At 49.3% G+C, this 25,769-nt stretch overlaps 1 protein-coding gene across 3 annotated transcripts in view; it reads left to right on the top strand.

Annotated features, from left to right (window-relative positions):
• Positions 1 to 484: 484 nt before the first annotated feature.
• Positions 485 to 25,769, top strand: part of LOC117003308 (protocadherin alpha-C1-like) — a 94,911-nt gene continuing 69,626 nt past the window's right edge. For 2 of the 3 annotated variants that reach the window (XM_033073166.2, XM_033073165.2), the window contains exon 1: positions 485 to 2,974. In XM_033073166.2, coding sequence (XP_032929057.1) covers positions 485 to 2,974 — 2,490 coding nt within the window. Of the gene's footprint in view, positions 2,975 to 16,261; positions 18,483 to 25,769 lie in introns of those variants that run through there. The other variant, XM_033073167.2, reaches the window with a different exon arrangement.

Genomic DNA, 25,769 nt, shown 5'->3' with positions numbered 1-25,769 from the left:
ACAAGAGCCTTTGCCTGAATTAGAATATTCTGTGGTCTGACAATAGTGCCATGTAAATCGAGTTGGTGCATCCGTGTTGTTTTTTCTGCTGTCTGGATCCGAATGCTTCATGCGAGTTATCAGAAGGGGTAAAGAAGAAGGAATAGAAGGGGGGAAAAAAGAAACAAATAATCGGAGGAATAAACTGAAAGACGAGCACGGTTGGAAGAGAAAAAGCAGAGGAGCTGGCCGTGACGGTCGCGGAGTGTGTGAGGCGGCGGAGCAGCGCACGGTGTCGCTGCAGGCTCAGGAACGGCGTGTGGGCGGCTCCGCCCCGGTGCGGCGGAGAGCCCGGCTGTGAGCGCCCGGGTGCGGCGCGGATCGGGCAGCAGAGCCGGTGCGTCCGGGCGGCGGCGGGGAGCCGTGCGGGACCCGGGCCGGGGCCGGCGGGCACAGCAAGAGCGGCAGAGCTGCAGCGGCGGAGGCGAGAGCAGCGGCGGCAGGGATGGGCGAGCGTTGCCGTGCGGTGCTGCGGGTGCTGGTGCTGCAGGCGGCCTGGGCGCTGGCGGGCGGGCAGGTGCGCTACTCGGTGCCGGAGGAAGCCAAGGCCGGCACGGTGGTGGGCCGTCTGGCGCAGGACCTGGGCCTGGAGGCGGGCGAGGCGGAGGCGCGGCGGCTGCGGCTGGTGGCGCAGGGCCGGCGGGCGAGCGTGGAGGTGAGCGGGGCGAGCGGCGCGCTGCTGGTGAGCTCGCGGCTCGACCGGGAGGAGCTGTGCGGCAAGAGCGCGCCGTGCGCGCTGCGCCTGGAGGTGCTGCTGGAGCGGCCGCTGCGCGTCTTCCATGTGCAGCTGGAGGTCACCGACATCAACGACAATGCCCCCATCTTCCGTGTGGACGAGGAAACCCTGAACATCGCGGAATCGTCTTTGCCGGGGTCTCGTTTCCCTCTGGAGGGCGCGTCGGATGCGGATATCGGAGCGAACGCGCAGCTCTCCTACACACTCAGCCCCAGCGAGCACTTTTCTCTGGATTTACAAAAAACCGATGAGGACGGTGAATCCTTATTCTTCGTGCTCACGAAATCTCTGGACCGCGAGACGATTCCCGTGCACCGGTTGGTGCTGACGGCGACTGACGGGGGCCGGCCGTCTCTGACGGGCACCATGGAACTGGTGATCTCAGTGCTGGATGCAAACGACAACGCGCCCCAGTTCAACCAATCGGTGTATAAAGTGCAACTGCCAGAAAACGCAGAACGCGGCACTTTGGTGATCAAACTGAATGCCACAGATTTGGATGAGGGGTCCAACAGTAAAATTTACTACTCGCTCCAAATCCTTTCCCCGCAGGAGGGAAAAGACGTTTTCGGACTTGAGAGAAACAGGGGAGAGATTCGTCTGACCGGTGACTTAGACTTTGAGGAAGTTAGTCTCTATCGCTTGCAAGTGGACGCGACAGATAACGGGACACCCCCGCTGTCCGGTCACTGCAAGGTGGTGCTGGAGGTGGTGGACGTGAACGACAACGCGCCGGAGGTGTGGGTGACGTCGCTGTCGGTGCCGGTGCCGGAGGACGCGTCGGTGGGGACGGTGGTGGCCCTGCTGAGCGTGTCGGACCGAGACTCGGGGGCGAACGGGCGCGTGCGGTGCTGGGTGTGGCCGGCGGCGCCGTTCGGGCTGGAGGCGACGTTCGCGGGCTCGTACTCGCTGGTGCTGCGCGAGGCGCTGGACCGGGAGCGGGTGTCGGAGTACGAGGTGGAGGTGCGTGCGGAGGACGGCGGGGCGCCGGCTCTGGGCGCCAGGCGCGGGCTGCGGGTGCCGGTGTCGGACGTGAACGACAACGCGCCCTTGTTCGCGCAGGCCGTGTACACGGTGCTGGCGCGGGAGAACAACGCGGCGGGCGCGGAGCTGGCGCGGCTGTGGGCGCGGGACCCGGACGAGGCGGGCAACGGGCGCGTGAGCTACTCGGTGTGGGAGGGCGCGGCGGGCGGTGTCGGGGCCGCGGCTGGCAGCGGCTGGCGTGCGGCGTCGAGCTACGTGTCGGTGGACGCGGAGAGCGGGCGCGTGTGGGCGCTGCAGCCCTTGGACTACGAGGAGCTGCAGGTGCTGCAGTTCGAGGTGCGCGCGGTGGACGCGGGGGAGCCGCCGCTGTGCGGCAACGCCACGGTGCAGCTCTTCGTGCTGGACGAGAACGACAACGCGCCGGCGCTGCTGCCGCCCGCGGGCTCGGCGCCGGAGGCGGGCGCCGTGGCGGCCGAGGCAGCCTCCTCATCGTCGTCGTCGTTGGTGGGGCCGGTGTCGGGGTCGGGCACGCTGTGGGCGTGGGCGGCGTGGGGGGCGCCGGCGGGCCAGGTGGTGGCCAAGATCCGCGCCGTGGACGCCGACTCGGGCTACAACGCGTGGCTGCGCTACGAGCTGTGGGAGCCGCGGGCCAAGGGCCCGTTCCGCGTGGGGCTCTACAGCGGCGAGGTGAGCACGGCGCGGCCGCTGGACGAGGCGGACGGCGCTCACCACACGCTGCTGATCGTGGTGCGCGACCACGGCGAGCCGGCGCGCTCGGCCACGGCCACGCTCAGCGTGTCGCTGCTCGAGGCCAACGAGGCGGCGCTGGCCGCGGGATCCTCGGCGTCGTCGTCAGGGTCGCGGTCGGCGGTGGGCGTGGATGTGGGCGGTGCTGCGGCCAGCGCGGCGACCAACGTGTGGCTGGTGGTGGCGATCTGCGCCGTGTCGAGCCTGTTCCTGCTGGCGCTGGTGCTGTACGGGGCGTCGCGCTGGGCGCCGCGGGCGGCCGTGCTCTCGGGGCCCGGGCCCACGACGCTCGTGTGCGCCAGCGAAGTGGGCAGCTGGTCGTACTCGCAGCGCCACAGCCGCAGCCTGTGCGTGGCGGACGGCGCGGCCAAGAGCGACCTCATGGTTTTCAGCCCCAACTTCCCTCCGCCGCCGACCGGCGCCGCGCCCAAGGACACGCAGCCGGAGCCCTCCGCTCTCCTCCATACGGTCAGTGCTCCTTCATTTCTTGCTCTGTGGTTTCTCACCCATCCCCTGGACATTTACTTCCTTGAGTTGTGGTCCTCCCTCGCGGCATCAGGGAGGTACGTGTTTTTTGCTGATTAGACCTGTCTCTGCTGATTCAATTATCGTCCTCCTTATGGTCTGTAATGTGTTACATCGCAATCGGGTTTTTTTTTATTCCACTACAGTCTTCTCTCTTCCTCTTACCGTGTTAACGTGGGGTGCTGTGCTAAATCCTTCGATCTTTTTGCACTCCCCCCAAAGTTGTATGAAATGTTTTTTTGTCTTGCCATTTTGATGGCACTGAGAAATGTTGTTAATATATATATATTCCTTTCTTCTCTCTTTTTTTATGCTTTTAGAGCCTTCATTGGCTGTTTCAGAATCATTCACAGTCTGTCTTGAAGCTACATCTTTTCTTGTCTACTCAGCTTTGTAGTTCTCCGCATTGAAAATATTTTGTCATTTTCCTACCTGGGTGTTCAGAGTCATCAACTCTTTCAGTCATCACCTCTTTCTGCAGTTCTTTTCTGCAGACCTGTATTCGAACTCTGCTCCAAATGGTGATATCGCTTCTAATTTTTGATACATCACTGTCCAGGGCCTTCTGACATCCGCTCATGAGTTATTAAATGGAACAATTATTGATAAAGATCTCTGCCCCTCTGCAGTGTTTACCTAATCTTGCTGGTTTTATCGGGTGTGGTTTTCTTTTAACTGTGGAGTCAATCAGAACTCTGATTTTTCTTTCAATTTTCATTTTGAATGGAGTATCTTCACTTGCCCACATTTCCCTGTCTTACACATGGGGCAGTTCTAATGAATTTCTTCTTTTGACTGCTGTAAATTGCTGCTTTCCAGTCTTTTCTTACTCAGAAGTCTCCTTTTTGATTCGCCTCTGAAACAGAAATCTATATATGAAGTTCCTTCCTCCTCACTGTGCATGGCATATATTAGTTTATGAAATGCTACAGAATTTCTGTTAATACGAAAAACACAGATGCACTTCACGTTTCCCCCTTCCAAGTACGATTGAAATGCACTTTCTAATGTAAGGTACTTAATTGCAGAAAACCACGAACCGAAGTAGATGTCAAAATGTGCAGCTGTAGTGCCAGACCGAGTAAGACATTGGTAGAGGACTTGTTTTTGGTGGATTAATGTATTTGTAGAAGTAGCTCAGTTTGGTTTCTGGTTTGGGTAGTCCCATGTACCCAGCAGTCGCAGGCATTGTATTTCTAGGATATTGTGGGGTTTTAACATTATCTTATTTTTATTCGTGTTTACTTAATTTTATTTTTTCCTTCCCTGAGAATAATTTTTTAAAATAAAGTGATTTTTTTTGGTCTTATTGTGTGCTTGCCTTATGATAATCATGTGAATACGAAGATGGACGATGCTTGAAACTCCCGATTTCCACATAGAGTGATTTAGCTTGACTTTATCCGGAGGTGTGTTCAATCAGGAATTGTGAGTGAAAGCCATGCTACGAAATAATACTCTTTTGTTTCGGAGTCTGTGCCCCCTGCCATTACCGTGGTTCACTGTCTTGTAGTCTCTTAAGGCAAATTTTCCTTCGAGAGAAAGCTGTGAGGCTTCAGGTTTCGTTTGTTTCTGCTTTCATAGAAGCGGATACAGAAATGCTGGCAATACAGCAGAGATTTGAGAGGATGGAAAAAAAACTGTTTGCTTTTTCAGCCGTACTTCCCTGAAAATTTGAACAGTGATCCTTGAACACAGGCCTGACAACGGAGACCTAGAAATAAATCACGACAACAGTTAGAATAGCAACACCTGTAATTAGAAGTATTTATCGGGGGACCTACAATGATGTTTTTAGCGTTTTGTATGTTCCTTTTTTGTTATCGTTTTTTTTACCTGCGGATTTATGCATCGTTGATTCTTCCTGTGGTAGAACCAGCAACCCACTAACCTGTGAAATGACCTGGTGTGTGTCACTGCCTGGCCCACATTGCAGAAGGAAGTACTGTGTGGAAAAGAGGTTCTGATGTATTTATGTCAGTAGATGAGGTGGGAGCCTGCGAAGATGCTATGAGATGAACTGTGCCTTGCCACAACCGTGGTGCGAGCCTTTTATCTTGTCTTCAGTTGTGTCATGGTTCTATGACTCTGCTGTGCCCTTCAGCACCTCATCTCCATCAGCACCAGGTGCATTGTTTTGACATACTATGAGTTTCTGCCTAAAAATGAGAACCAAGACCTTGATCTTCATTGTGCAGCTACATGTGGGGAATAAAACTTACTGAAAATATTTTACTGACACATAAAGTTGATAGAGTTCAGGTTCCCTGAGCTATTTCATCCTTCTGAGAGGATTTCTGCTCTGTTATGTTTAGAGCATAGAGTTAGGGAGTCACTGATGGAGTTGAAAGTCTTTAGAGTTGGTATGTGCTGATGCTTTATCGGTTGGAAATATACTTCAGAAGGCAAAACAATTCTGCTATGGACAGACACAGGTATTCTTTGTCATATGATGGGCTTACTGTATTATTTACTCTACAAAAAACCAAGGAGACTGTGGAATTGCTCGGCTACATCCCCGTCACAAAGTCATTTAAAGGTAAGCAATTTCTATTAGTTTCTAACATTCCTGGACTGGACCAATTACATTACATCTGAATCTATGTCTTCTGAAGACCTGAGTATTTTCTCTGGATGGAAGATCGAGGATACAGTATTCTTCTGCTGAGGAAACAGCTGAAATATCTTCCAGAAGAAAACATAAATGAGAAAATTGAGTTATGCCTTGTCAGGCCTAAGAGAAGATCAAGTCCGGTGATCAGAAGTGGGGGTAGGCTTTACGCAGTGAAGATATTCCTAGGTATGATTACTGGGTTAATATGGCGTTCAATTATATGTACATTTTGGAAAGCGTACTTTTCAATAAAAGTATCTTAAGGAAGGAGAAGAGGAAGAGGGGAAGGAGAAGGGGAGCACCCAAAAGAACCTGCTATTACCGCTGCGGAGGAAGGCAGTCTTCGGGAAGGAAATCGCAGAGCGCGTCGGGAGCGGGCGGAACCACGGCAGGTCCATCCCCGCCCGGAGCCGCTGCGGCAGCGGGAGGAGGGCAGCGGAGGAAAGCTCGGCTCACGGAAGGAGCCGCGGTCGGACACCAGGTGCCGCTGTTGGCCGCGAAGGCGCCGGGAGACACGGGAGGGCGGCAGCTCCTCCCCGAGCCTCAGTCACGGTACCGTCAGCGGGAGGAAGAATGCGGCGGACCGGCCCGGGCGCGGCGCAGAGAAATTGAAGCGGCGTGCTGCTCCTCTCAGGGAGACCCTAAGGCGGACGTCGGGGGATCCCAGGGGAACCAGACAGGGCGAGACAAGAGGCCGGAGGCAAGAGTGGCGACGATGCGGTGGGGGCCGGTGCTGCGGGTGCTGGTGCTGCAGGCGGCCTGGGCGCTGGCGGGCGGGCAGGTGCGCTACTCGGTGCCGGAGGAAGCCAAGGCCGGCACGGTGGTGGGCCGTCTGGCGCAGGACCTGGGCCTGGAGGCGGGCGAGGCGGAGGCGCGGCGGCTGCGGCTGGTGGCGCAGGGCCGGCGGGCGAGCGTGGAGGTGAGCGGGGCGAGCGGCGCGCTGCTGGTGAGCTCGCGGCTCGACCGGGAGGAGCTGTGCGGCAAGAGCGCGCCGTGCGCGCTGCGCCTGGAGGTGCTGCTGGAGCGGCCGCTGCGCGTCTTCCATGTGCAGCTGGAGGTCACCGACATCAACGACAATGCCCCCATCTTCCGTGTGGACGAGGAAACCCTGAACATCGCGGAATCGTCTTTGCCGGGGTCTCGTTTCCCTCTGGAGGGCGCGTCGGATGCCGATATCGGAGCGAACGCTCAGCTCTCCTACGCACTCAGCCCCAGCGAGTATTTCACTTTGGATCATCAGGGGAATAATGACCAGAGTGAGTCTTTGGGTCTTATTTTAACAAAAGCGTTGGACCGCGAGACGATACCCGTGCACCGGTTGCTGCTGACGGCGACTGACGGGGGCCGGCCGTCTCTGACGGGCACCATGGAACTGGTGATTTCGATGCTGGATGCGAACGACAACGCGCCCCAGTTTAACCAGTCGGTGTATAAAGTTAAAGCCTTAGAAGGTTCAGAGCTCGGGACTCTGTTAGTCACGCTTAGTGCCACGGATCCTGACGAAGGGATCAATAGCGATATTATCTATTTATTTAGTAAGCGTGCCAGTACGAAAGTTAAAGAAATGTTCAGTATCGATGAAAACAAAGGAGAAATCAGACTTCAAGGCAAATTAGACTATGAAGAGATGGATAGTTACGAGATCCCTGTAGAAGCAAGGGACAAAGGTTCTCCCCCGCTGTCGGGTCACTGCAAGGTTGTGCTGGAAGTGCTGGACGTGAACGACAACGCGCCGGAGGTGTGGGTGACGTCGCTGTCGGTGCCGGTGCCGGAGGACGCGTCGGTGGGGACGGTGGTGGCCCTGCTGAGCGTGTCGGACCGAGACTCGGGGGCGAACGGGCGCGTGCGGTGCTGGGTGTGGCCGGCGGCGCCGTTCGGGCTGGAGGCGACGTTCGCGGGCTCGTACTCGCTGGTGCTGCGCGAGGCGCTGGACCGGGAGCGGGTGTCGGAGTACGAGGTGGAGGTGCGTGCGGAGGACGGCGGGGCGCCGGCGCTGGGCGCCAGGCGCGGGCTGCGGGTGCCGGTGTCGGACGTGAACGACAACGCGCCCTTGTTCGCGCAGGCCGTGTACACGGTGCTGGCGCGGGAGAACAACGCGGCGGGCGCGGAGCTGGCGCGGCTGTGGGCGCGGGACCCGGACGAGGCGGGCAACGGGCGCGTGAGCTACTCGGTGTGGGAGGGCGCGGCGGGCGGTGTCGGGGCCGCGGCTGGCAGCGGCTGGCGTGCGGCGTCGAGCTACGTGTCGGTGGACGCGGAGAGCGGGCGCGTGTGGGCGCTGCAGCCCTTGGACTACGAGGAGCTGCAGGTGCTGCAGTTCGAGGTGCGCGCGGTGGACGCGGGGGAGCCGCCGCTGTGCGGCAACGCCACGGTGCAGCTCTTCGTGCTGGACGAGAACGACAACGCGCCGGCGCTGCTGCCGCCCGCGGGCTCGGCGCCGGAGGCGGGCGCCGTGGCGGCCGAGGCAGCCTCCTCATCGTCGTCGTCGTCGTTTGTGGGGCCGGTGTCGGGGTCGGGCACGCTGTGGGCGTGGGCGGCGTGGGGGGCGCCGGCGGGCCAGGTGGTGGCCAAGATCCGCGCCGTGGACGCCGACTCGGGCTACAACGCGTGGCTGCGCTACGAGCTGTGGGAGCCGCGGGCCAAGGGCCCGTTCCGCGTGGGGCTCTACAGCGGCGAGGTGAGCACGGCGCGGCCGCTGGACGAGGCGGACGGCGCTCGCCACACGCTGCTGATCGTCGTGCGCGACCACGGCGAGCCGGCGCGCTCGGCCACGGCCACGCTCAGCGTGTCGCTGCTCGAGGCCAACGAGGCGGCGCTGGCCGCGGGATCCTCGGCGTCGTCGTCAGGGTCGCGGTCGGCGGTGGGCGTGGATGTGGGCGGCGCTGCGGCCAGCGCGGCGACCAACGTGTGGCTGGTGGTGGCGATCTGCGCCGTGTCGAGCCTGTTCCTGCTGGCGCTGGTGCTGTACGGGGCGTCGCGCTGGGCGCCGCGGGCGGCCGTGCTCTCGGGGCCCGGGCCCACGACGCTCGTGTGCGCCAGCGAAGTGGGCAGCTGGTCGTACTCGCAGCGCCACAGCCGCAGCCTGTGCGTGGCGGACGGCGCGGCCAAGAGCGACCTCATGGTTTTCAGCCCCAACTTCCCTCCGCCGCCGTCCGGTCCTGCTGCAGAAAACGGTACTGCTGGGAAGGGCCCGTCTCTGTCCCCTCTTGCTTCAGGCGTGGTAAGAGTCTTCGAAAACTTTCATTTTTTTCCCTCTGTGTTTGGTAGTACGATTCATTTAGTATATGAATATTTGTTATATTAAAAAATCTTGTCTGTGATAAAAGTTTTAAAAGGATATCCCCGCTTTTCAGTTCATTGCGTTTAGACGTGATGTTCCCCCTTAGACATGCGTGTTTACATTTGGAAATTTAATTTATTCAATATGTGACTGCCCCTCCAATTTCCATCTTTTTTCTATTCTTTAACTAAAAAATAAAATTCCTGCATAGGACGTTATTTTAATCATGGCGTTTGTAGTTATTTTTTTACTTCCTACTTGGCGTTAAATTACTTTACTAAGTGTTAGAGGATATTTATATTTTCCTATTTTAAGCGCCTTTCAGCCTCTGAGTTGTTCAGAATTTCGGAATCTCCGTGAAGATGTATATAGTTGTGTTTTTGAACAAGGTGCGTTTATGCTTATTTGATGACTGTCAGTCAGGCGCCAAGACACGCTGGTGATTTTTTTAAATGTAGAATCTTTCTGATTGTGATTCGCCACTCTTGATAAGCTGAAATACATGCAGTGATAATTTTGAGATGAAAAGTGCGGATGAAATGTTGATGGAGGTTGTGAGCGTTGCTGTGTTCCTGGAAGTCCATGGAAAATGTGTGGATATTTGAGGGTGGAGCAAAGTAAAATCCAGGATGCTGTGTGGGAAAATGGAGAATTGTTTAAAGGAGGCGATGCTAATTTGGCATTCCCCACGACCTGATCTCACTCTTTGTAGTGCTGTGGCGTCTCTTTTATCCCATCCGTACTGAAACGTTTTTTAGAAAGAAGAGTCCAAATTTGATGGGAGTGGAGATAAGCGGAAAATTGTTTAAGGGAAAAGTATAAGGGAAAATTTCAGTGTGTAGTGTTCGGATGGTAGGTAGAAAGCTTTTGTTTCTCCCAGCAATACAGCAGGAAAAAAACCAAGAGAACAATTTCGATATTAATTTCCTCAGCGATTTTCTGACCCAGAGAGCGATTATTTAATTGCCGGGGTGCTTTCAACACCATTTTTTTCAGCTGATCTTGTCCATGCACTGATGACATTGAATTGACTTGGTTCTCATCTCGGTCATCTTCAAAACACTCTTTGAGATAAGACTTTAAGGTCATGTTTAGTGTTTCTTGTTCAGCGTCAGAAAATTAAAGGAATTTTTAAAGGGAAAAATGAAGATCTCTTGTATCTAATTTTATTTTTGTGTAGCTTGAAAGCGAAATGTGTGGAGCTGCCGGGGTAATAAAAACAAGAAGTACGTATATAATTTCGTGTTATGCATTCCCTTGGTTTGGTTAACCCCCATATTTTTAAGACACAGTGATATCTGTAAACGCGGCATTTTTATTTTGACACTTGGTTGGGTTTTGAGCTGATGAGCTCTTTAGAGAAAGGACATGGACTGAAGAACTTAAATGACGGATCGTTGTTTCCAAAATTACGAGAATGGTGCTTATAGGGAAAACAGCAAGGAATTTTAAAAACTGCATGTCGTTTTGGGAAAGTATCGTAGGAGTGGGTTATCTCGTCGGTCCGTAGAAAAGCATTTGCGTCCCACGATTTTATCTTTTCTTAGGTCACTTAGTACCGGCTTTAAGTTTGAGATTTGTGTGTATTCGCTGGGGATTGTTTGTTTAGTTCTGCTTTGATCGTGCACTGGAGTCGCGTGCGGAAGGGGCGTGGGTATCACCACTTAACTATGCGTGAACTGCCTTCGCTTGAGAGTAGCGAGGTTTATCCAGCGTTGTAGAGCTGTCACTTCTTTCCTTTATCCACATGGATGTGATGGAATCACGATTTTCTAAAGGAAAAACACCCATTTTAAGGTTATAAACAGATTTAACTACCTCTGTAGAAGATGGAGAAGCAGTATTTGCGCACAAGTGTAGGAAGGGACTCGTTTCTTTAGGTCATGATTAAGGGCGATGTGGGGTCTCAGTGCCGATATTTTGGGGTAGGGGAGGATTTGGCTTCTGTTCTGTTCACCTTGGTTTTTCTGACTGTAGTGATGAGTTGAAGACCTTATCGGAGTTTGTTATAGACGTACACTGTCAAGAAAATATTTCAGTATTTCTGTTAGAAACATAAAGCAATCCTAACTTTAGAAACTGCTCGTGGATGCTTTTACTCCCTGGAATGGTCTGGGCAGGACTCGTTAAGAGAAGGCTCTAGAATATCCGTCAGTGCTTTGAATAAACGCTGCCAATTTTGCGCAGTCGCTGCAAACCCAGGCTTTTCTTCACGTAGTTCTGGAGAGTGATGCTGATTAAGGCGATGTTATCAGGCACAGCGCAATCCTGGCAGCCGGGAGCGCTGCCGAGCTCTCTGCCGGCGGCTCCGGGAGCGGAGAAACGGAGAGGAAGCGGCTGCAGCGCCTGCTCCGCCGTGGTGGCCGGAGGATGTTTTGCAGCTTCCAGAAGGGATTTTACAGGCAGGGAAAAGCCCGCCACGGCTGCCTCGGAGTTGTCAGAGACTCCGAGTGCTCGGCTCGGAGCCGCCCCTGTCGCACGGGCGGGACCGAGCCCCCGTAGCCGCTGTCGCTGGTGTCCTCCCCGGTGGTCTCTGACCGGGGGTCAACAAACCGATCTGTGTCCTCGTCTTAAAGAGACGAGATCTTGCCTGGGATGTATTGAATAGTATGTAGTGAATCCCTGTTTCTGTGCCTTGATGCGGGTAATGAGGATTTTCGTGGGAATCTAGAAATCCTCTGCATATGAGATTGTTATTCCGAGCTCCTGATAGCTTAAAGTCATCTCTGCTCCCGTGTCCCCAAGGAGCAGCTGAGAGCTTTATGAAGGGCATCCTGACACTGATGGTCGCTCTGCCAGCAGGCACAGCCTGCCTTGGCAAAAAAGAGGGGCTCAGACCAGATCAGCCCGGAGATGCTGCCAAAATTTCTGTCCGTCCCATCCGCTGGGAGAAGCGCGGGCGGGGCTGAGAGTGAGCCTGGACTGGGGAGCTCCCGCAGGATTCAGTGCGGGCTTCTCCACGCCTCCCGAGCAGGAGGAACCCAGTGTTTCGGGTCGCCGGGGCACCACCGTCCTGCCTCTCGTTTGGAAGCTGACAGCGGGCTCCTTTGCACCTCTGTCGGCAGCTCCGCGCTGGAGATTTGGACTCGCTCCGAGGTCCGGTCGTCCTTGGTGCTCAGGCAGATCGTGTGTAAGCCGAGTTCCCATTATTGTGGGAGCTTTTCATGTGCTGCTTTCGGGCGGCGGTGAGGGCTGGAGCTGCCCTCCGGGGACAGCAGCCGCCGCACAGAGCTCATCGGTTTCCTTGGGAGGAGAAACAGCAGAGCTGTTGCTCCATCTGTTCTTCACAGATTCCCCTGCTGTCTCCCGCTGAAATTCTGTGCCCTAATTTAGCACCAATGGGCGCCCCTCAGTTCTGGTGAGCGCCCCTGGGATTTTCCCAAGCCCTGGCACCGAGCAGGACGTGTCTTGCAAATCTCCGTCGAAGGCACCACCTCTGATGCACTGCCCGCGGAAACGGCGCTTTTAAATCATCGCTGATGTAACGATGATGTTCAAACAGGAGTCTCCCTTCGCGTAGTGCTCCACAGCCACGGCACAAACTGGTTTTGCTCTTCGCCTTTACTTTTTGCCTTTGCTGGTTTAACAGCTTCTTCTGGCAGCCACCACTGCTCTGAGCACAACGTGCGTGGCTGGACTAGTGACATCTGAAGGAAAAGGAGAGGATTGGCTGAAAACGTGAAACAGGGAGGGAGGATGAGTGCGCTCCGAGGCGGTGTAAGGGCAAGCACCTGGCAGGCAGGGGAACGTGGAGGAAGAGCTCTCTGAACACATCAGGGGGTGAGACATGGTGAGGGGTCGTGTAGAAGCGAATGATACCTCAGAAGGATCACGAAGATGAATTCCTCTACGAGTCGGGTCAAACGGCCTCTAAGAATGGGTCGAGCAGAGAGAAGGGAGTAGGGAATGGTTTGGATACGGCAAACTGAAGGCAAACACAAGAGGAGGGGGTTTAAACAGAGGTTAAATTGTCTGCTGTGATACCAAGGGAAGTTTCTGAGTTAAAGCTGTTTAATACAACTTAATTCTTTTATACAGCATAATTATGCAATTAGAGTCAGTGAATTTAAACGGAGATGAGACCTCAGAGACTGGAGACCCTGAGAGGAAGGATTAAGTGGAAAGGTGGCCAAAACCGCTGTGTACAAAAGCACACTTGAGACTGTGTTGGGCTGGACGTGGAAGGGAAAGCACAAACAGGCAGGGAAGAACAGGCAGAACTCAGCCAAGCAGAGCAGCGGCTTCACACAACCAACAAGGCTGGATTCTGCCCCCGTGTGTTATTCCCTTCATGGCAGCAGTGTCTGTGTTGTAACTGCCCCATGATATTTAATTTTATTAAGCACTGGATCTTGGCTGTGACCCAGAGCTGTTTACCTGAGTGGTGTGAGGATCAGACACTCGTGAGCTGGGTTGAGAAAGCAGCGTGGTAGGATCTGGGTGTCGAGATGATGCTGGCAACATGAAGGTGAGCAAAGCTGCCTGACACATCACTGTCCCCAGTGGAAAATGGCAAGAGGACAAGCTGTGCCAAAACACTAAAGTGGGGTGGTGAGGTTTAAAAATAATGTTAAAAATAGTGAAGACAAATTCACTTAGTGAGCTGTAAACAAGCACTCGGGTGATGCTGTGAAATTAGAGATGTAGCAGAAAGATGAAGAACTTATTTCATGGTCAATGAGTAGTAAATGAATGCAACAAAGAAATTGTAGGCTGCCAGATAATTCTCAAAAGGTGAGTATATCTGTGAACCAAATGTGCAATTACTCCGATTTTGGCCATTCATTTATCTGTTTCTGCTAGCACTGCCAGTATTTCAGGCACCAGAATGAGTAACTCCAGCTTGTTGTTGTTGTTCCAATATTATATTTGAGGAAAATCTGCCTTTGACGGGGCTTTTCTGCTCAACAGGAGGATGTTGAGCCCAAAATTCTTGGGTTTCTTCATTGTAAACTGAGTCACAGGTGGGTGGGTAGAGGCTTATGTTTTACCTGTGAGGGTATCAATATGTGGCTTTTCAGATGGACTTATCTGAAGGTTAATATCTGCAGGTTAATATTAATATTAAGGAAATATATCACTCTTTCCTGTGGCTTTCATAGACGTTATTGCATTTTCTCGGGGGGTTCAGAACGACTGTGTAAACCCAGCATCTTCTCAGTATAGTAGGTGACATCATTGCAAAAGAGGAATCTAGGGCACATTGGGAGTGGGGGCAGTCTGGGTGACAATTCTTTAGTGATTGGGTAGGAATTGGGGATTTCTGCTCTTAATAATCAAGAAAAGAAAAAGGGGTAAGCAGCAAACGATGAGCACTTGCATTGAATACTGTGTGCAAAGAGTTATTGAACAGATTTGTGTCCTCTGTGAATTGAGGTGGATGCACAGCAGCAGCTCTGTAGCTTTCTCTCAGCCTTCTGCTGCCAGCCCTGCTTCCCCCCGAGCTGTAAGAGATTCGGTAGCATCAGTGCAGCAGAAGTAAAATGCAACATTCAGGTACTGCCCGGACCTCCTGGAGTTAAAAAAAATAACATCTGCAGCCAGCTGTGCTGGAGCAGACCAAGATCTGTTCCAGTGTGCCAGGATGAGAACCTTGTTGTGAAGCTTTGCTGAGTTGTGAAGATGCAAATAGATGTATTGATTTTTTTTTTTTTTTTATTTAATGTACAACTTTTGGCTGTGCTCCAGATTTCCTCCCTTTTTGAAAGGCTCTATGTATCCTATACATAATTGAAATGTTCTGTTTCAGTTGCCTGGAGATTCTCAGCTGCAGAAAGAAGCACCATGAATATGAGAAGGGTTAAGATCTGTCTTTGTCACACATTTATAGCCTCTTGATTTTTATCAGGATCCCATCATAACAGGCTCTCACAGAAGGAAGCTGGAATGGGGGGGCTGCCAGGGCCCATCTGTAGATACTGCTGCTGAAGATCATTTCAGGAAGGCTTCCCAGAAGGATATTTTAAAATTCTTTTCTTCCCTCTTGTACCTGTTTTGGGGTGTAGTTGGTGTACTTCCCTCTGTGTGGAAAGTTGGGAGAACAGAGAGTTTTGATGCTTTTTTTTTCCCACTCATGAGCTGCAGTCTCTGTGTGGTATCAGCTCGCCTCTCACCACAATTCTTGGGCATGTCCTAAATGCAAAACCTCTTTGGTGCCGATATTAATTTCTAGAGAATAGTTGAACTGTTGCATCCTCCCGTTTTCCCCTGCCACCCGAGCCAACCTCATCCTGCTTTGGGAGGCTGGATGGGAGCTCGTCTGTGGCTGGGGGTGATCTGACAGAGCAGAGACCCTTCTCTCCATTAATTCCTGTTCCTTGTTCAGAAGGTGAAGCGGGAAAAAGCCTTTTTCTTTTGCCTTTTTTCAAATTCTCTTTTTTCTCCCCAGTTTTATTTTTTATTTTTTTTTCCGCCGTGAAGTTTAACAGGGGCAGAGCCGACTGCCTCCTTTAATTGCGCTCTTAAAACCCCTCTGGGAAATGTTGTGCTCAGCCGGAGCGTGCCCGGGCTATGCTGACCCATGTTTAGCCGATGCCTGTCACTTCTCATCCACCTTTCCCTTCCACCGCTGTTCTCTGACAGCATCCTCTCTCTGCCTCTCCCGCAAGGAGCGGAGGGAGGAGGGGGCTCCGCTCCGCATCTCTTTTTCACGGAAACACATCCATGACGCACACCCGGCTGCGCGCATCCCCCCGCTCCATCTCCGTCGGGGCGTTAAAAAAAAAAAAAAAGAGAAGGGGAGGGAGGAGAAGCAACCTCCGGCCGGCGGGACAGCGGCGGCGGGGGGAGCGCTGCCCCCTCCCCCGGTGGCACCGGTGTCGCCGCGGCCTCTGGGTGGCGCCGCCGCCGCTGCTCGCCCAAGAACCGCGCGGGGCCGGCGCTCCGGTCACAGCGAGCGGCGGCGGCGGGCGCAGCGCTGCGGAGCTGCCGCCTCTCCTCTCCTCGCCTCTCCTCGCCCCGCACGGCAGCCGGCGGCACGGCCCGGGGAGGGGGGAGCGGAGCCGCCGCGGAGCCTCCCGCGCCCGCACCGAACTTGTCGCCTCGCCGCCGGCGCGCCCCGTTCGCTCCGCGCCGGGAACTTGGGGTGTTCGCTGAAATTCTGGATTATGTTCCTGCTGAGCCGGTCTGCGGGGAGCTGAGCCAGGGGAGGAAGCATGCGGGGCTATTTAATGGTTTTCTGCCTTATTTGCTGCACCGCGGACGGGCAAATAGTGTATTCCATCGCCGAGGAAACAGAGCGTGGAGCGTCTGTTGGGAACATAGCAAAGGATTTAGGAATAGATGCAGCTACACTTTCAGCTCGGAAATTTCGCATGATCACCGGTTCAAGTAAGCAATATTTTAATATAAATGCCAGCACAGGGGCTTTGTCTGTTAACGAGCCCATAGACAGAGAACAGCTTTGTGAATTAAAGTCTGTCTGTCTTCTCAATTATGAACTCGTGTTAGAAAACCCTCTAGAGCTTTATAGGATGGAATTCAAAGTCTTGGACATAAATGACAACTCCCCCAGCTTTCCCTTAAGTGAATATCATATAAACATGCCTGAGTTCCTGTCACCTGGGGCACGGTTTACACTCCCCAACGCCCAAGATCTCGATGAAGGTGCTAACAGTGTCCAGAATTATACTCTGAGCCCTGACGAACATTTCTATTTGGAAATGCAGATACGCGGGGATGGGAGTAAATATCCTGAATTGGTGCTGAAGAAAGCCTTAGACAGGGAGCAGCAAGCCACTCACAGACTTGTGCTTACAGCCAAAGATGGTGGGAACCCTCCAAAGTCTGGTGATGTCCCGGTCATTGTGACTGTGCTGGACACCAATGACAATGCACCAGAATTTGAGCACTCGGTCTACAGGGCGAGTATTTTGGAAAACTCCCCCAGTGGCACTTTGGTAGTCCAAGTGCACGCCACGGACTTGGATGAAGGTCCAAATGGAGAAGTCAGGTATTCCTTTAGCAATACAACTTCTGCTGACTTGCAGCGGATGTTCTCAGTTCACCCCCACACCGGGGAGGTGACAGTCAATGGCGTTTTAGCTGTTCAGAGACCCCTTCTCGAGATGCTTATTGAGGCAAGGGACAATGGGGCGTTTGGCATGTCCAGCACAGCCAAGCTGCTGGTGGAAATCACAGATGTGAACAATCATGGTCCAGAGATTACAATTACATCTCTTTCGAGTCCTATTCCTGAGGATGCCAATCCTGGCACAGTGATAGCTCTGCTGAGTATTTTGGATAAGGACCCTGGGGAGAATGGCAAAGTAACCTGCCAGATCTCTGAAAACCTTCCCTTCCAGTTAAAGCCTTCCCTTCAAAACTACTACAGCCTTGTCACCAGTGAGCTTCTGGACCGAGAGCTGGTCAGTGAGTACAACATCACCATTACTGCCACAGACTTGGGTTCTCCTCCTCTCACCACTCAGAAGACTGTTTGGGTGCAGATTTCTGACGTGAATGACAACCCCCCCGTCTTCAGTGCTGATGCATTTGATGTGTTTGTGGAGGAGAACAATCCACTTGGTGCTTTTCTCTATCAGGTCTCGGCATCTGACCCTGATATAGGGGAGAATGGACGGGTCTCTTACACGCTCAGGAATTCCACAGTTGCAGGCAGTGCCCTGACCAGTTTTTTGTCTATGAACTTGGCCAATGGCAGCATCTATGCAAAACGTGCCTTTGATTTTGAGCAGCTTCGGAGCTTCCATTTCCAAGTGGAAGCCAAGGACAATGGGTCACCAGCCTTGAGTGCTGCCATAACAGTGAATGTTTACATCTCAGACCAGAATGACAATGCCCCAGCCATCCTGTACCCCACCAGCCACAATGGCTCAGTCGCCGTGGAAGTCGTGCCCCGCCTGGCTGATGAGGACTACCTGGTCACCAAAGTGGTGGCAGATGATGAGGACAATGCAGAGAACGCCTGGCTTTCCTATCACCTCACCCATTCCTCCGACTCCACCCTGTTCCAGCTGTCACCGCACACCGGCGAGCTGCGCACCACGCGCTCCCTGCGCTCCACCGACTTCCTCAAGCACAAGGTGGTCGTGGTGGTGCGGGACCACGGGGATCCGCCTCTCTCCTCCACCGTGACTGTGGGCATCCTCCTGGCTGACACCCTGCCCCAGGCACTGCCAGATTTCGATGACAGCGGGGAGCCACCACCACTGCTCAATGCCACGAACATCTACTTGATCGTTTCCCTTGCCTGCGTCTCGTTCATCTTCGCAGCGTTCATCTTCTTCCTCGCCATCATCCGCCTGTGCCGCTGCCGGACTTGTTGCTGCTGCTGCCCAGCTGATGACTACAAGAAGTATTGCTACAGTGTGCACATGCTGCCCAGCTCCCACCTCCCAGCGGACATGCTGGAGGTCACTGGTGTGGGTAAACTCACTCACACCTACTTGTACAGGGCATCTGTAGGTCTTGGGCCAAGTAACAGCAGCATCCCAAATGGAGATGCTGGGAATGTTGCTGGTGGCTCGAGGTTACAAGTGCCAGGACCCTGCATCCAAGTGCAGCAGGTCCAAAGTGACCGCTCCAGTGTTGTCCTTGTGGTAAGTGCTGTTTCCTTTCACTTCTTTCCTCCCAGGCATGTGTGGGAGGGCTGCTCAGTGCAGAACATACTGAGGGCATCTGCAGGAGAACAGGTGTCAATTCATGGCACCTGGAGGAAATTTCAGTCTCTTTTCTGTATTTCCTAAAGCCAAAAATCTCTTTGGCTTTAGAAATATCTCCTAGAAATATCGTTATGAGATGACAAAATAGATTTTTTTTGCACTGTAAACATTAAGGACCTTCAGACACAACTGAAGATAAAGGTGTAAGTGAAAATGAAATACCTCACAAGTCAAGTCATTGTCTTCAGAGAGCTAAGTAGGGGCATGACAAGAGTCCATGCAAGTTTCTAATCAATGGGTGATTCTAAGAGTAGAGTCTGTGATTTTTATTTTAATTTTTTTTATCCATGCCTTGACATTCCTGTGATTTTTTTCATTGAGTGGGAGCAGTGTGTTGAACCAAGATGTTGGTTTGCAATGCCTAAGGTAACTCTGTGGTGGAATAGCTGTCATTTCATATCCAGCACCTGTAACTTGTAGTGCTCATCTCACTTTCCAAGCAATCCGTAGGTTTTGTGAATCTATAAGAATTCTCTTCTGGGCCTTTGACCAAGCTGGTTTCTTCTCAGTAGTGTGATGAGTGATTCTGCAGGAGAAAATATCTTCCTGTGATTACAGTGTAGGGCTACAAGGTGGGCTGTATCTGCAGGCCTAATCTGCTGGGTGCTGCTGTGTTACTTGTCCAAGATCCAGTTGTCTTATATCTATTTTTAATAGGTCCTCTGAGTGGTCTTTATATTTCTATGAAGTTTTGAGATGTTTTGCCTTCAGACTGTCAAATTCTTTGGTGTGCATAACAGTAACTAACCATTGTTGGGTCTGTCCAGGCCAATATTCTGTGTCTGGTGAGTCACTCCAGATGTTTCTAAGGGAAATGAAAGAACTCAGGTTAGACAGACATAGTGTAATCTCCTTCCTGCTGTTGTTTTTTATTCTACTTTACAATTATTAGAGGCTGTCCTAAATCTATAGCCATTATGTTTATTTTCACCTTTGAAATCTTTAAATATATGTGAATGCCCAGCCCCTTTTTGAACATTGATGGGTAGCTTCAATAATTTATTTGAATAATCAAATATACATTCAACTATATAACATTTTGGTTTATAACTCTTGAATTTCCAAGTAGTGAATTTTTGTAAATATTCCCTTCTAGAAAGGTTCAAATTTGCTCTTAACTAGACAATTAATTCATCATGCCTTCTCTTATTTATGTGTTAACCAGATTTGATTTACACATGATGGTTTTCCTAGTATTTAATCAGCCATAATTAGTTTTAAATTCTGTTCTGTGTAGCAGCAGAGGGCTGCAGATGTTGTGGGTTTCTCACTGCTCAAAGCAGAAAAGCAGAAGAGTTGGTGTCCTTCCTTAAGAAATTGTAGAGTCTAGAAAAATAGCAGTTGGCAGTATATAAAGAAGGATCTGTACCTAATGCATAGAATACTTTGGGAATATCATTAATTATTTGAGGATCTGGAGAACAAAAAAGTTGAGTTAGAACCTTTGTAAAGGGGAGGTAAAAATGTTTTGGCAATATCTTGACTCAGAAGGTCCTGACAGTATCTGGGGGTGTAACTTGTGCTGGAGAGTAGTTCATAATTGCAAAACTAAAAATAGTGATGACATATATATATATATATATATATATATATATATATATATATATATATATATATATATGAACACAAAAAAAAGAAAACCCAAAAAACAAACAAACAAAAAAAAAAACCCCCAAAAAACCCAAACAAAAATGCTCAAAAAATGGTCACAACTAATTTCTTTGTTCCACCTGAGCAAGATCTGGAAACTCAGGTTTACCAACACATTGAAGAACCAAATAAAAATAAAAATGCCCAAGTATCCGTAATCTCCGTAACCAGAACAACTGTAATGTGTCTTGCTGGATTTCAGTCATTCAGGTCAATTTTTAAACTTGCACCATGAGAAGATTTTTTGCAGCTTTTCATAGTGGGCAAAATAAATCCCAGATGTCATCTTTGGCAATTTTATTTCCTTGGCATCTAATGCTCAGAGATGGGCAACCATAGGCATGGCTTATGTGGAAAGTCCAAAGGTTTTACATTAATGGAGCTGAGTAGGCAGAGACTGAAAAATTCCATCTACCCTTGAAAGCAAAATCATGCTGGTTATTATTAAGTTGGGGTTGATCATTCCAGAGGCATTTGAGCTGGAGAATTAACTACATATCTATATCTATATCTATATATCTATATCATCCATATCTGTATCTTCTATATCTATCTATATCATCTATATCTATATAATCTAAATCTACCTGTATCTATATAATCTATATAATCTAATCTATGTAATTTATATATCTGTATCTATATCTGAATCTACCTATCTATCTATCTACCTACCTATATCTATATAATCTATATCTATATCTACCATTAGAAATTCCAGTTAAAATTTTAAAATTTAATTTTGGATATTGACTAAATATCCAATGTCTGGAAGTGCTTTCAGACTGATTCATTTGGAGTTGAAAATACAAACCTACGTGACCCTCTGAGCTTTTGAGGAGGGGAGATTGTATTGTTCCCTGAGAAAATAAATGTAACAAAGAGAAAGTAACAAATATTTAAAAGGTGCTAGGAGAAACTTCATGGCTATCATTCCAAGCACTGAAAAGTATTTAAAATATAAAATTTTACCAGAACTTCAATAGGCCTGATTTTTATTTTGTTGGGTTTATTTTAATTGAGAAGGTGATTACATTTCTCAGTATGTGTAGGATAGAAAAAGGTCTGCATATATGAAAATTTAATTGAATTTCCAGAAATTCGGTGTATTTTCAAAATTTAGTTTGACTTCTTTATTCTTGTTCTGCTTTTGCTACTGAATTCAACAACAGTCTTGAACGTTTTTACACACGTAGACACATGGGACCCATTTGTGTTTTATATTTTCTATTTGGGTTAGAGCTATAAATAGCTCTGTGTATGGCCATAGCAGCAGTAGAGTAAACTGTAATTGTATCTTTTTCAATATTTTGTTGTGCCTTTCTGCAGCATGGCATAAATGGCAGCTGAGTGAAAAGCGGGGCAGGAGAGACAAAGGCACGAGTGGTTACTAAAGTAAGCAGTGGTTCCCTGAGCAGTTTCTGGGGTTGTGATGTAGCCATGGATTGCTCCAGTTCTTTTGTTTGCTTGTGTTGGCCATTGTGCTGCACAAAAGGCCTGTGGGATGTTTCTGCACTCAGAGTGTGCTGACCTCTCTGTGACTCGGCATTCGATATTTAGGTTACACCCAAAAATAGACGCAAACCTCGCGATGGAGAATTTGTCTCGCTAAACTGCAATGGGACGGGAATAATTTTGCACAACGTGGCATGAATTTGCTGTGACAAAAATGGATCCACTTCCATTGAGACAGGCTGGCAATCGAGGCTGAACTGCTGCAGGCTAAGCATCAGTGGCTTCCTCACACAAGGGAAGAGCAGATGTGTGTGCAAGCCCTCCCTTGTTCTGGTGGGGATAACACAGGCAAATGTAAGAGTGAATTCCTCCCCAATTCCTCCTGTCAGTGCTGACAACAGCTTGTCTAGAACTAGCAGTCTTATGTCCACATCACAATAATTCAGTTTCTTGGCTGTGAAAATTACTCTTGGGGTCAGGCCAAGGAAATCCTAGAAGGAGCAATGATCAAAGAAAATCCAGTGAGGAAAGTGCCTCCCTTTGACCACTCCAATTCTTCCACAGAGAAGGAAGGATGTGTTCTGCAAAAGAATCTTGTAAACCCTACAAATGCCTGGGGTGAAACTTTTCTTGTCTGATGCCTGCCCTGGAGTGTTATTTTTAAAAGTAGGGGAAGGGAGAATGGCAGGAGGAGTTGGTTGAGACAAAAGGCTTGAGGGGATGTGGAGAGTAATGTGATCGTGTTTGGAGATGGATGAGGGGAAGGGAAGGGTGAGGTTGAATGGTGACATGGGCAGAAGAAGGGTATGAAATCTTTTTTTGTATGAAAGCATAACACCAGAAAACATAATTTAGATCAACTCCAGTCCTTTCCTGTATCAGTTACAATTTCATCTTAAATATTGACATTCAAATATTTAAATTTTAGTGGTAAAAACAATAATTTTAATTACAAAATTCACTAGTCTGTGCCTGTTATTCCTATTGGAAAGTTATTCCTCTAAGGATTTGAAATGTTCTTCTGACATCCTGCCAACTCTTCTTTGCTATGAGTTTGTAGACTTTTGATTTTGTGCCAGCAATTCCCTTTTAGTATGAGTAGTTCTTTCCCTCTTTGCATCCTGCTTTATCCACAGCTTAGAAAGCAACCACATCCTTTCTTAGCTTCGTTTTACCAAGCTAAACAAGTTGATCTTGTTCAGTCTTTTTTCCTGTGGTCACCTCTGCACTTATCTTATTATGCTGATATCCCTTCTCAGCATCAGCTTTTAATTTTTGGATATATATTTCCCGTTTTTCTTGCAAATATGTGACCAGACCTATGTTGTTTCAGAGACAGCATTTCCTATGTAGACAGGAATATTTCCTCACCCAGGTCACAGGGAATTCATCACCTAATTCTTCTTGGGAGGCCAATTACTTCCTCCATGATTTTAATTATTTGATTAATCACGCAGGTATTACTGCAGAACTTCTTTGGGGGCAGAGTGGATGGGTCAAGGTTAATTCCCAAGATGTTTCTTCTGCCCAAATCCATCCACCTAAATGCTTGATGTTTGAGCCTTAGATGTTAAAAAGTCTTGGTCACCTGCTCAGAACAAATCATCCTGTTAATCTTTGTTCTGTGAGTTTAGACAAAGCCCCCAGCATTGAGAGTAAATGAATGAGTTTTATCTCAGCAGATCTCCAGATTGTGAAGTGAATGATTCCTTGATTGTCCTGTGGAGTGTTGTTAGAGTAGTCCAACTTCTTGTGTCTTAAACTTTCCAATGCTGCACTGTATTCAGTGTTTTACTAAAATCAGAATAGATGAGATGAATTTCAGTTTGTTTCTATTGAAGAGGATTGAAAACCAGTCTAGCAAATTGTTGTCTTTGATAAATCTATGGCTGTTTTCCTTCCTTTTCAGTGTACCTTCATTTTTCTTTTAGTCCTTCCTCCAAATTTGTATCCAGACAAAAAGGGCAATGGGCTTATGGTCACACAGGCTGGATTTCACCATTTTAAATTAAAGTCTGCAGTTGTTTTTCTTCAATGAGATTATTCCACTTCAGACTTGACAAGTTATATTAAAAAAAAAAAATAAGCCAAAACAAATTCTCCTCACTCATATGCTTTTATTTATCTATGCTTTTAGAAACCTATGATGGAAATCAGGTAGTGGGGAATTGAGGATTTTCTCTTGGTGACAGCAATTTCCGTTTCCTTGAGTGATTTGTCACACACTCAGTGTCACACTCCAGATGCTGAAAACAGAGGAAAATACAAATTACTTGTCACAAAAGGGGATCATGGTCCATGTGTGCCATATTTTGTACCAATGGCCTGTGCATCCTCTGCTGCCCATTGGAGCTGCTGGATTTTAGTGTGGCTCAATGTGTTAATGCTGTGTATTGCTGGGGTTGCAGTTTATTCTTTTAGAATAACAAAAGGAGCTGTGACTTGTTCAGATTATTAAAAATCACAATTAATCAAGAGAATGGCAGCAAAATCCAGCATCCAGACTAAAAAGGGGGCAAGCAGGCAGATGGGAATGAAGGTATTTAGTTGAGAATTTGTAAGGCAAAGAAACATAGGGCAAAAACTCAAAGATTTGGTGCTATCAGAGGCATTTCTGGAATAAAAGCAAATTTGACCAATAAGGCAAATGGAGATTAAATATCATAGAAAGAAGGTACATTAAAAAAAATGGTTTGAAACCTCTAGTCTCTCTAGTCTTTGAGCAGTCTCTCTAAGGAAAATGAACATATTTTTGTTCTTTGGATTCTTTCTTCTCCAAAGGTTTGATTTTTATATTTTGATCTGTTGGTTCTTCCATCTCCCCCATGGCTGGTCCCAGTCTGATGGCTCTTGACACCGTTTTTAGTGGCTTTTTACTTCTTTCTTGCTCTGCAGAAGTCGAACATCTTTGCACCACCGGCCTGCAAAATCAAAGTTGATGATGTTCCCTCACAAAACCCGAAGGTATTGATTCTAAAAGGTTCTGTGCTGTTACTTCTCAACCTTTTCCAATCCCTTTGTTGGGGTCAGAAATGAGGGAGCAGGGAAGTCTCACAGCTGAGTGGGCTCTTCATCTTTTGAGCTACACAGCTATTATTTCTGTGTGTTGGGAACGTGTTTTACACACTTTTAGGTTCTGCTCTGTAGCCAAAATTTATCTGGAGATTGGTGCAATATCCTTATGGTTAAAGCAGGTCTCATTACATGGTATTAAATTGGCAGGACTCTGATCATACCTGTAGTTTGAAGAGATTTCAAGAAAAGCTTGAATTCAGCTTTTCAGCTTTGTGATTTCAAGAAAAGACAGATGTGGAGCTACTGGAGACAGGCCAGTGGTGGCCTCTAGATACCAAAAGGACTGAAGCATTCCTCATATGAGGGAAGATAGAAACTGGGACTTTTCAGCTCATAGAAGAGAAGGCTGTGGGACTGGAGGGATCTCATTTCTGTGTGAAAATAGAGCCAAGCCCTTTTCAGGGGTGCCCAGTGAGAAGAAAAGAGGAGGATGCTCTGTCTAAGTTCAGGTCATTTGTTTTGTTGGTTGGTTTTTTTTCCCCACTGTGAGGATGCTGAGCACTGGCACAGGTTGCCTAGGGAGATTGTGAAGTCTTCATCCTTGTAGATATTCAAAAGTCATCTGGATGTGGTCCCAGACAACCTGCTTTGCTTGACCCTGCTTAGGAATCTCAGAGATCCCTTCCAGCCTCAACCAGCCTGTGATTCTGTATCGGCCTTAATGGAGAAGTTGACTCAGTTTCCCTCTTTGTAAAATATTAATCTTGTGGAATATGGCCCATGGAAATTCTATTATCTCTATATATTCCTCCAAGTGAATCCTTCACATGTTTGGATTTGTTTTATTGCTATGTGTGTGTTTGGTTTTGTTTTTTTATTGAACAGTCACAAATATCCTAAAGATAATCAATCTCTAAACCAATTTGTTTTCAATATCATATTGGTTAGAAGGAGATTTGGTGGAAAAGGAAATTATTTCTTCCCTGCAGTCAGGGGAGATGTAACTACTACCTTATCTCACATTTTTGGGGCTGGAGAAGTAAA

This window comes from Catharus ustulatus, chromosome 15 (genome assembly GCF_009819885.2).
Source record: "Catharus ustulatus isolate bCatUst1 chromosome 15, bCatUst1.pri.v2, whole genome shotgun sequence".
Taxonomy (NCBI): Eukaryota; Metazoa; Chordata; class Aves; order Passeriformes; family Turdidae; genus Catharus; species Catharus ustulatus.
The sequence above is the reverse complement of the archived record's forward strand: the minus strand, read 5'-3'. Positions and strand labels throughout refer to the sequence as shown.